Source organism: Carcharodon carcharias, chromosome 5 (genome assembly GCF_017639515.1).
Source record: "Carcharodon carcharias isolate sCarCar2 chromosome 5, sCarCar2.pri, whole genome shotgun sequence".
Taxonomy (NCBI): domain Eukaryota; kingdom Metazoa; phylum Chordata; class Chondrichthyes; order Lamniformes; family Lamnidae; genus Carcharodon; species Carcharodon carcharias.
In genome coordinates, this window is record NC_054471.1 from 138,819,955 (window position 1) to 138,832,345 (window position 12,391).

The 12,391-nt window shown below is 41.7% G+C and overlaps 1 protein-coding gene across 1 annotated transcript in view; it reads left to right on the forward strand.

The window, feature by feature from the left end:
- The window catches only part of nt5dc1 (5'-nucleotidase domain containing 1), a 602,479-nt gene extending 597,457 nt beyond the window's left edge, over positions 1-5,022 (forward strand). Inside the window, exon 12 of the mRNA XM_041187282.1 lies at positions 3,611-5,022. Coding sequence (XP_041043216.1) covers positions 3,611-3,732 — 122 coding nt within the window. The 3' untranslated portion in view covers positions 3,733-5,022. The remainder of the gene's footprint in view (positions 1-3,610) is intronic.
- Positions 5,023-12,391: the final 7,369 nt, after the last annotated feature.

The window sequence follows — 12,391 nt, forward strand, 5'->3', positions numbered from 1 at the left end:
TGGAAGCCGGCTTGAATGCATGTGGTGACCCAGTGAAGAGGAATGTTAAAAGGATAATTCAAAACCCTGGAGGTGAACCCTTGTGGAAGGTGTCTGAGAGAAAATGTCAGTTTGGGAGAAGATCCCAAGGTGAGATTTTGGAGAGTGGAGATTGGAATACCTCATGTGAAGGACAGAATTCAGTGAGACTGGTTGGATCACGGTGTGACAAGCGTTTGGGGGGAGTTGAGGAGAGATCCATTGCATCTGGTTGAGGTGACATCTGTCATTTGGATTCAGAGTGTGGTGCGTCTGACCACAGGGTGCCATAGGTTTACGTGGACTGGGTACTTACTGTGAACATTAGTGTATAAGGTAGCTTTTGTAACTAGTGTTATCCTTGCAAATCTGTATATATCTGTCAAGGTATAGTTGCGGGCGAAGGAGTATTGTAATATAGTTCATCTTGTTGAATAAATGTTTTATTCTTTTGTTAAAAAATCATCAGTTGACTCCTGTGACTCTGTTCAGTAGCTACTCTCCACATGTCTAAACAACTAAATAAAAGTTAGGATCTATCAAGCTGGGTTCCATTCTGGGATCAGGCTTGTCCAGGGGTAACCTCAGCTGGGATCGTAACAAGATGTAATACAATGAGGTTCCCAATGTCCAATGGTGGAAAATGCAGCCCGCCATTGGTGAGCTGAGCGGACCATCGTGAGCTGGTTTCATGCCGTCATAAAACCGATCCTGTCATATTGTCCACTCACACCATTGAACACGCCTGATGCCGGCAGGTACGGAAAATTCCAGCCTGCGACTGAGTGAGGTCTACCTACAACTTCACCAGCTAACCGCAGGCATATTGAACTGTTCAAAGAACAGTTTTTAAAAAAATACAAGAAAAGACACTGATCAAAAAATGGCTGTCATGAGTCAAGTGATGTCTAATACTGTAAGTTGACCATTTCTCTGAAAAATTTCTATATTATTGCACTGCAGACCTGTTGCATGGAATTTCATACCTGGGGCTTGTCAAGATCCGTTTCAACCAGGGACTTTCTTGAAAGGAAGGCATTAAAATGTAAAGTGCTGGACTTTAATCAACTTTCATCCTAACAAGACAATGGGAACTGGAGAGTGGAGATTGGAAACCCTCATGTGAATGCCTGATGACCCTGGCGAGCGCTACACATAGTTGCTGTGTACTCGCCTCCAAGTTCCCCATAAATTGCAGCCCGCCAAGTGCACGCCTTTCATGTGCTGTTATGAAACATATCGGCAAGCAGATGATCCAGTAGGTTAGGGTGGGGGTGGGGGGGGGGGGGGGGCGGGGTGGGCAGGGGAGAAGGGGGGGAGGGGGGCAGGGGTGCTAACCTTATAATTATATGCTGATGTATTACAATGAAGTTCCCAACGTCCAATGCCGGAAAACGCGGCCAGCCGTTGGCGGGCTGAGCAGACGATCGCAAACTGGTTTCACGCCATGGTGAAACTGCGCAATATTGTCCACTCATGCCACCAAACATGCCTAGAGCCAGTGGGCATGGAAAATCCTGGCTCTTGGGTTTCTTTTCCACTGAAAGTGTAATTTTTTTGTTATGCACAAAATTTTATATGATGCAATGACATATGTTCAGCAATATACCTAATTATTTGTTTGGAACAGGACAATGGGATTTCCTGTTGTTAAATAGCAGTTGGCCTTTTAAGTAGTAGAATTATTTCTTAATATTATTCCCTTGCTGTTGGATCTGATATTAGGAAAAGATAAAGCAGGTGGGGAGGTGGAAAGATTTACAACTCAGCACGAGTTTTGCCAGAAAATCTGTTGAAGAGCAGAGGAAAATCTGCTGGGAATTGTGGACACTCGTCTGCTGGGGATTGTGGACACTCGTCTGCTGGGGATTGTGGACACTCGTCTGCTGGGGATTGGGGACACTCGTCTGCTGGGAATTGTGGACACTCGTCTGCTGGGGATTGTGGACACTCGTCTGCTGGGGATTGTGAACACGCGTCGGCTGGTTTGATTGAAATTTATGCCAGACCTTTAAATGCGCAGCCAAAACTCCCACCCAAGATCAGTGGGAGACTGTTTCAATATGCAAATCAGGGAATTGTAATTTGCCTGAGGAATTGGGTAGTGCATGATAATGTGAGTTTTTTTCAGGAACCGCAGAGTTCTACAGCAAAGTCAAGTATTCCTTTAAAGATTTTCGTAGCACCAGGCAGAGCCTTGACACTCCCCCCTGGCCTCACACATAGTCTGCCACCCCATTTTCACTTCCTCCCCCAGATCCATTCCCAAATCAAGCCTTACCTCCCATTGTTACCAGAGCTTGCAGATAAAATTTAAATAAGTCTTGCATATGAATAAGGTTCTGGCCTTTTGGATGTGACCTTGGGTGGGCATTATAGAGGCACCATCGATATTGCCATCATTTTCTCACCCAGTACCTCTTAATTCAGATTTTTTTTTGCTTAAACTACAGTAAAATTGTGTTCATAATAGCCAAGTTAGCCATCTAAGAGCTTCAGTGATATTTTTTGCAGCAAAATATTACAATTTTGTATTTGTGAAATAGTAATGTACAATATTTTTCACTTCAACTAGGATGTGTATCTCCTCCTAGCGCTATAAGAAACTGGCAGTTCTCCATGGGTAGGATGATGACTAATGCCGAATATATTTGGATTTGGTCGCAAGCGTTTCCCCCTGCCAATTCCTTTTTGTGTGGTTAGAACTTTTTAGGAACAGCTGCACTTAAATCTAAATTTCCTAATTGTTTTCAAATGACAGATTACATATTGTGACTATAACAATTTACTTTATTAAAATATCCAGTCGAGTCCAGTAATTTATCATTGAAAACAAAACTTTTATCTACATAGACAATTTAGATTTGTGCTTTGTAGCTTTACTAGACGTTTACTATCAAAATATTCACAATAAAATCAGAGCATTTTATTTTAACAATCTTGGCACCCACAACCAGCAAACAAATACTTTGTTTTCTTTATCATATAAGGCACTAGGACTAGTTTCCTGTAATTCATCACCGTCTGACTTTGCATCGTTATCTAACAGAAGTGGGTTAATGGATGTCCCTGTTGCTAGTGCTAAAGGGAAATTATTACACTGGTTTGATGGTTACACAAAGAAGATGACTTTATTTAATGATGCAAATAATTAAAAGATATGCTGTGTTATTTGCAGTTTCTAATAAGATTTGAAAGGTGACCTTGTCCATTTATGGTTTCTGTGGGAATTTTGCCTAATTTACTTAAGTACTTGTAAAGTGAGTTGATTTCATGAAATCTCTGCAAGTTCATCTGGGTCATTGAATCTAATTTATCCAATTGATATATTGATAAAGTAGCAGCAACATCATGGTACTATTAATTTAAAAGATTATCAAGAGTAAATTTAAAAGATTATCATGGTACTATTATAGCTAGATTTGGATTCAGAAAATTAGCAGGAAACTGATGTATTGATTTGAGTTTCAATTTACATTTCCAGTGTGATAAGAGACTGTTCTCACATAACATTTTTATCCATGCAAATTGATTCTACTAAAAATAACTTGTCAAGTTAGCCTTAAGAATGTATCATTTTTTTTCTTTGCAGACTTGTCACTTGACCACAAATTCCCCAGGTTTTGTCCAGATAAACCAAGGTTCACAGGTTACTATCCAAGGCCTCCGGCAGCCCTTGTTCCAAGACCCAGTGAACCAATAACACAAGAATAAGCATGCAAGAGCTGTTACCTCAGCCTGTGAAGAAAAGCAAGATCCTCTGCAAAGCAACACATGTTTTGTCTCTAGTGTGGCTACTGTGCGTTACCTCTGTAAGAGAAGTTTCTGTACTGTTTAAGTGCATTTAGAATCAGCTATACTGATGGTTTTATTTTTTAAAAAGCTGTTATATCTTTACTTTTTTTAAATTCCTCTTTTAGTGCTATTGGTTGTAAGGGTAGCATTAATCAGTCTAAATATAGTTCAGGCCTGTTGATTGTGACACTGTTGGAAGTAACGTCATTCCATTTATTACAGGGGCACTGTATTAATGAAGAATGTTTGATAAACCTTTATTTTTTTGTTTCACAAAGGAGAAAAGTCAGAACTGTGCATCATTTAGTTACAATAAAGTCACACCCAAGTAATGCAATGATGTGTTTTGATGTGATTTATTTGATCATGTGTTTGTTAAAATTTTTAAAAATATTTACCATGTATTTTTTCATGAAGTGAACAAGCAAGAGTTCTACAGTCCACTTGTATTTATATACATTGGAACCTAGTTGATGTCCTAGAAGTGATGCCCTATGAGCCATATTACCCTTAACCCAATTAAGCTGCATCAACCATGTATTGCCATTTGGTTGGTGACTGGGTTGTCTATTTAGAAACATGCTACACTGTTGTATAGTTAGTGATATACAACACCAGTACAAAATAAAAATCTCACATTAAACACAAGTATAAAGTTGGGGACAGGAATATTATTTTGCTGATTCTATCCTGTCGATCACAAAACTCTTTAGAAGCAGCAAAAATCAATTGAGCTTTAATTGTTGAATTTCTCCGACATGACTGCTGAGGCAAATATGTAATCAGTTATGTCATGGCATCTTCAAGCTTACAGACATGGGAAAGGGACAGTAGTACTAAAAGGGAACAAAGTCAATACAAAACAATTGTATTGTGCAACGTAAAAAAAGTTTGCAAATGTTGATTTTCGACATTAATAGAAGTATTTTTCAATATTTAGTGAATAGATCTGACAAACAGTTGATTAAATTGAAATTATAGTATTTGTAGAAAAATGTTGACCTCTATGGTTGTTGGATGCACATATTGTACTCTGCTTCAGTTCTCAGTAACTGCATCATTCTGGACATGTTCAACAACATATTATAGATCCTACTCGGATCCAGATGTACTTTGTTAAAGTGATGTGGGCTGTAAGTCAATCAATAATATGTAAACATCAGCTTCATCTTTGGTTTTGTACATTAAAATAAAAAGCTACAAAAAATACTCTTGTGTTCCACAACTCAATACTTCAGGAGCAATGTTTACAGCTCTAATGTGCAGTTTTACAGTTTCAAAGCTCAGGTCTATTTTCTTTCAATTCAGACCTTCAAAAAACAAGAAACAGTCGATCAGCAAAGTCAAGCAGAAAACGGGAACTCAGCCACAGGCTTGAGAGACCACTTCTGATCAGAACACTCTGATCATCCTGGGTTGGAGGTGGAGAGGGTACACTAAACATTTTTGCACTTGCTTCCTTTGACATGCCCCCAGAAACTACAGAGGTCCAGAGATAAGAAAAGGTTGACAGATATCTTCAGGATCCTTCCAATGAAGCATCAAATTGTGGTAATTATCAGAAAATGAGGTGGGACCCCATGAACTCTGCATCTTACCTCATTTATAAAGAAGTGCTCAGCCTCCAACTGGGCCTAGTAATTAGTCATGGAAAATACCCTGGAAACTTTAGGGCAGCAGAATGCAGACAGGCCTTGGTCACTGGACCACTGTTCTGTTTGCTGTTTCTCTGCACTCTGGATGAAGGAAAGGGTCCCTGAAAGGAAACAGCTTCTAAATGAATCCTTGTTTAATGTTTCAGCTTCTTTTGTAATTTTATTGTTCAATCATAAATTTGCCATCTAGGATTTCTCTAGAATTTACACAGGAGAAGCAAATGCATGTACGACATTTTGCCAATCCGTGTAAGTGACAGACTTCCAACTGGCCTTGCAAAAGCTGCAGGAAGCGGGGACCCCCTTTGAGTAGATTTGTTCCACACATTCCCACCTTCACAAACAAGACTGCATACTTAAAGGAAATCCAGAACAACCAATGGACGTAGCCAGGATTTCAGAGTGCACAGTGGGAGCACACAATTCCCAACACCCCCATCACCTCTCCCCCAAACCTTACTTTCAACCCCATGCAATTGAAGCCCATGCATGTGACCATCAAAAAGTTCAGGCTTGTCACAGATTAGTAATATCAGGATGGTCAATGCAGTATACAAGCCATGTACAACTAAATAACACACAATCCACAACACCATATATGTCCAGGATCATACCACAATCCAACAAGCTATACAATTCAATAAAAGACAATTTTTAAAAAATCATTCTCAGGATGTGGGCATCCATGGAAAAACACTAACTGCCTATCCGGAGGATGTGGTAGGAAATTAGGAATAGGAGTAGGCCATTCAGCTCGTTGAACGTGCTCCACCATTCAATTAGATCATGGTTGATCATTTACCTCAACACCACTTTCCCAGACTATTTCTATATCCCTTGATGTCTTCAGAAATCTATCAATTTCTATTTTGAACATGCTCAATGATTGAGTTTCCACAGTCCTCGGGTAGAGAATTCCAAAGATTCACCATCCTCTGATTGAAGAGATTCTACCTCATCTCAGTCTTAAATGGCCTACCCCTTATCCTGAGATTACGTCCCCTGATTCACCAGCCAGGGGAAATATCAACATCCACCCTGTTACGCCCTCCAAGAATTTGTAAGTTCCAATGAGGTCACCCCTCACTCTTCAAAACTCTAGAGAATACAGACCCAGTCTCATCAATCTCTCCTTATAAAACAATCCTGCCATCCCAGGGATTAATCTGATGAGCCTCCGTTGCACTCTCTCTATGGCAAGTATATCCCTCCTTAAATAAGGGGGCCAAAACTGCACAATACTCCAGGCAAGGTCTCGCCAAATCTCTGTACAACTGCAGCAAGACACCTTTACCCCTGTACTCAAATTCCCTTGCGGTGAAGACGAACATATTATTTGCCTTCCTAATTGCTTGCTGCATCTGCATGCTAACTTTTAGGGACTCATGAACAAGGACACCCAGGTCCCTATGAACACCTGAATTTCCCAACCATTTAAGAAATATGCTGCCTTTCTGGTTTTTTCTGCCAAAGTGAATAACTCCACATTTAATCACATGGTGAGCCTTTTTGAACCATTGCAGCTGTATAGTGAAGGTGCTCCCACAGTGCTGTCAGGGAGTTCCAGGATTTTCACCCAGTGATGATTAAGGAACTGTACTGTATGTCTAGGTTTGAATGGTGTGTGATCTATTTGGAGGGGAACCTGGAGGTAATGATGTTCCCATGTGCCTTGTGCTGTTGTCCTAGGTGGTGGAGGCCACAAGTTTGGGAAGTACTGTCAGATAGCACTTGTAAATTGCTGCAGTGCTTTCTATAGATAGTTGACACACGATAGCCACAATGGTGGAGGGATTGGATGTTAAAGGCAGTGAATGAACGTCTGATCAAGCGAACTGCTTTGTCCTATATTATGTGGAGCTTCTTCAGTGTTTCTGAAGCTGCATACATCTAGGCAACTGCACTGTACACTATCAAACCAATGATTTATGCCATATCGGTGATGGAGAGGTGTGAGTTAAGAATGTCATTTTCTACAGAATATCCACCCTCAGACCTGCTCTGTTAGCTATGGCATTTATTTCAGTGGTCCAGTTGAGTTTCTGGTCAATGGCATACCCCAAGATCTTGATAGTAGAGGATTCAGTAATGGTGTTGCCATTGAATGTTGTCATAAAAATATAATAATTCTGATAATATTATTGTGATTTATTGTAAAGGTAGGTTAAAATTGGGGTTTGGATTAGTTTCTCCTGGCAGAATTTTACGTTCAGCATGCAGACGTGTGCCCGACATGCCCGAGCTCAATACGATGCACGATGATGACGGACGTGCGTCCTGATGTCATTGTGCACCCGTGCGATATTTCGTTCGGCAGGCGCCGCCTGAGTCAGCTGCATGCCCACCGATAATTGAAAGGCCATTAACAAGCTAATTAAAATCAAATTAACGCAGCCCATACAACTTTACAGTTGGCGGGCAGGCGAAAAGGCCAAGTAGCCTTTACATTTTTCACGAAAACCCATCCACGAGTGGGATGAGGTTTCCTAAAGCAAATAAACATTAACTAAAAACTTTATTTCTGAATTAGAGACACGTCCCAGCTCGTGACAGAATCATGTGAGGGGACATGTTTTTAAAAATTTTTACTGTCTTTTTTAAAATGCGCTTCAATCTCCCTGAGGCAGTCCCGTGTCTCAGGGAGTTTGAAGCAGTCTTTCGCAAGCATGTGCGAACTGCATGCTAGGCCCGCTCTCCCTCCTCCCCCCGCCTGCACATGTAGCGCTGAGCCCTGCTGCTCACAATCCACACATGGCGGGCCTTAATTGGCCTGCATGAAATCAAGGAGCAAAGCCGATCGCAGGCAGTGGTCGGCTACCCAACCCCTCCCGCCAAGCATGCCCGATGGGGGAAAAATTCTGGCCTCTGTGTGTATGTGTGTGTGTGTGTGTGTGTGTGTGTGTGTGTGTGGGATGTAATTGAATTGGAGACAGCTGGTCTGAAGGCTTTGAGTTATCGACAAGAAGCTAGATTTGAAATGCTAAATAGGTAAACATGGCTGAAGTTTTAGAATGTGACGTATAAGGAAAATTTGCATTTTTTGATAAATTAGAATAATTTGAATTTCAAAGAGATAGTAAAATGCTACACCTGGCCAGAAAAAGCCAAGCCAAACTATGTTATTTTCTCCAAAGGTTACTGATAAAATTAGTGTTATGAAATGATTTGTATTATGAGAGGGGTAAAGTTCCGAAGACATAGCAGAACAATGTTATTTACATTGAAAAGGGAGAAATATGTATAAAGGAGATGAAGCTAGGAATTCTAAGATCTAAAACAATTGTGAAAAGCCCTCCAGCACCTGTGCATCAAGTTGCTGTCTACAGGAACCGAAGCTAAGAAAATTTACTTTGAATTCCCTTATCCAAAGTATTGTGATGCTTTGCCTGGGCCTGTTTAAATCTATTTGTTTTTACTGTTGCCTTAATGGAGGTGTAACTGGGAGCCAGATTAATTAGGGGTTTTAGGAATTATAGTAGTAATTTGTAGACCTATGTATGTGCTTGAAATTTTTTTTGTTAATAAATGTTTAATTTTGTTTTCTAAAAAACCTTTGAAGTTGTGGTAGTCTTATTACTTCTGAATTCAAGGCACACATCTTGAAATAAAGTACAAATTACAAAACAGTTGTGACCACGTGATCAAGTTTCCCTCGTGGAATTGACCTGCCAGGCAAACATCATCTGCCACGTCATAGCAATGTCAAGGGGTGATGTTTGGATTTTTTCTTAATGGAGATGCACATTGCCTAGCAATTCGGTGGTGCGAGTGTTGCTTGCCACTTGTCAGCCCAAGCCTGAATGTTGTTCAGGTCTTTCCATAGTACAAGCTGTTTCATTATCCTAGGAATTGCAAATGGAGCTGAATGTGTAATTATCACTACTTCTGATCTTAAGGATGGAAAGAAGGTCATTGGATTTAAAAATAGTTGGGCCTAGAAGTTGCTTTGAGGAAAATGCCCATATTAATCAAAATAGACAAAATTCAGTACCACAAAACATTACTTTATTAAGAGTCTAATATACAATGCCAAAGAATTGTAGGGTATGGAAATTAATCCAAGTTTTCCCAGTTGGTGAGGGAAGACAAAGCAGAGGAAAAATTAATCTCGAAGAAGATTAGGAAGAGGAAAATTACCAAGAGAAACACTATCTTAGTCTTATGCTTTTGCTAATAGATAACCAAGAGACAGTGTTTGTGATCATCTAGCAGCAGATTACCTTACTGCCATCCAAAAATGAGGTAAAGAGGAGGAGAAATCAATTCAAGTAAAAAGCAAAAACGTTACTGAAATGAATAGGAAAGTTGGTGCTTTTTTAACAACGTATATTTATATAATACCTTAACATAATAAGACGTCATAGGAGTGTTATAAAACACCATTTTACACTGAATTATATTAGGTGACATGAGGGAGGTGGCCAAAAGCTTGGCCAAAGTCTTAGGTTTTAAGGAGCATCTTAATGGAGGAAAGAGAGGTAGATGAGTTTAAGGAGACACTGCAAGAGCTCAGGGCCAAGGCAGCTGAAGGCACAGCCACCACTGATGGAGCAATTAAGATCGGGGATGCTCAGGAGGCCAGAATTAGATAAGCGCAGATATCTCAGGGGTTTATGGGGCTGGAGGAGATTACAGAGAGGGAGGAGATTCACTCTTGTGTTTACCCCACAGGAGTAACTATACAACTTCCATGAAATTTGCCTTGGGTTATAAATGATACATGCCAGATGTTAGTGAATTGCAAGCCCATTTTACACTTTGCTTGATTTTCTTTTCCATCTTCTATCACCCAACCTTAACTATCATCCAATATGAATTCTTGTTTCCAGAGGAGCCTCACTTGCATGTTAGAGGTTCTGGCATGTTCTGCATGCAGTTTACCAACCATCGCATTTGTCAGAACACTAGTTTTAGGTATCCTGGCAAATAGATGGCAAGGAGCCAAATAAATTGTTACCCTTACACTTTAACTCTACATTAAGGAACATCTGGGATTTATTGCCCTGCTTATGTCTCGATATTGCACAAAACATTAGTTGGGCATTAGTTATAATACTGTGCCCTGTCTTCCTCTCCTCATATGGTCAGAATAATAAGGGTTCAGAAAGATGAATGAGGAGGGCCACAAAATTCAGTCATAGCGTAAAACCCCAAGCTAGGGCAGAATCTTCGGCTTGGTGAACAGAGGTGGGGCCCGCTCACGGAGGGGTAAAATGATGCGCTGTGACATCGGGCGTGTGTCCTGATATCACCGCATGTCATTCAGATTTTCAGTTTGGTGGACATGCATCCGAGTCAGCTGCGCATCCGCCAAACTATCAAAGGCCTATTAAGGCCAGTTAACTATCAATTGAAACAATAAACTGAGCTGCCCGTCCAACTTTAAGTTTGGCAGACAGACGAAGAGCCCAGGCAGCCCTCACATTTATCATGGAACCTCATCCATGGGCAGGATGGGGTTTCATGAAGGTTTTTAAACTCTTATAAAAATTTTTTAATAAAATTAATAAATATGTCCCATCTCAAGTGACAGTTTCACATGAGGGGACATGTCTTAATTTTTTTTCCTTTATTAAATATTTTTGAACTTAAACAAATCTCCCTGAGGCAGCTCTGTGCCTCAAGGAGATTTCTGCACTCTTTCACATGCATGTGCCAGACAGTTCAGGCCCTGACTCAGGCAACACCCCCCAGCCCACACAGGCAGTGCTCAGCTCCCTCATGGGATGGGAATTGTGGGTATCACTGGCTAGGTCAGCACTTATTGCCCATCCCTAACTGGCTCTTGTTCAGAGGGCATTTTAAGAGTCAACCACATTGTTGAGGGTCTGGAGTTATACGTAGGCCAGGCCAGGTAAGGCTGGCAGATTTCTTTCCCTAAAGGGCATTAGATGGGTTTTTACAACAATCGACATGGTCATCATCAGACTTTTAATTCCGGATTTTTTTATTGAATTTAAATTTCACTACCTGCCATGGTGGGATTCAAGCCCAGGTTTGAACTCTGGAATACTAGGCCAGTGACAATACCACTATGCCACCGCCTCCCCTTGCATGGGAAGGTGCCGCGGGAAGAGGATGAGGTGTTGGTGGTGCTGGAGGAGTGGACCAGGGTGTCCCAGAGGGAATGGTCCCTACGGAATGTTGACCGGGGTGGTGAGGGCAAGATGTGTTTGGTGGTGGCATCATGTTGGAGTTGGTGGAAATGGCGGAGGATGAGCCTTTGAATGCGGAGGTCAGTGGGGTGATAAGTGAGGACAAGGGGGACCCTATCATGGTTCCGGGAGTGAGGGGAAGTTGTGAGTGTAGTGGCATGGGAGATGGGTCAGACACAGTTGAGGGCCCTGTCAACCACAGTGGTTGGGAAACCTCGGTTAAGGAAGCAGAAAGACATGTCAGAAGGGCCGTTTTGGAAAGTGGCATCATCGGAACAGATGCGACGGAGGCAAAGGAACTGAGAGAATGGGGTAGAGTCCTTACAGGAAGCAGGATGTGAGGAGCTGTAGTCGAGGTAGCTGTGGGAGTCGGTAGGCTTGTAATGAATATTGGTGAGCAGTTTATCACCAGAAGTGGAGATAGAGAGGTCAAGGAAGGGGAGGGAAGTGTTGGAGATGGACTCCCACAGCTACCTCAACTACAGCTCCTCACATCCTGATGGAGTCAGGCCCTTAACCGTGTCTGGCCCACTTTCCGTGCCTCTGCCCTCATACATTCCTCTCCCTCCCAGAACCATGATAGGATCCCCCTTGTCCTCACTTTTCACGCCACCACCCTCTGCATTCAAAGGATCATCCTCCGCCATTTCTACCCACTCCAACATAATACCAGCAGAAAACACATCTTCCCCTCACCCCACCCCACGTCAGCATTCTGTAGAGAACGTTCCCTCTGGGACATTGTGGTCCACTCCTCCGACACCCACA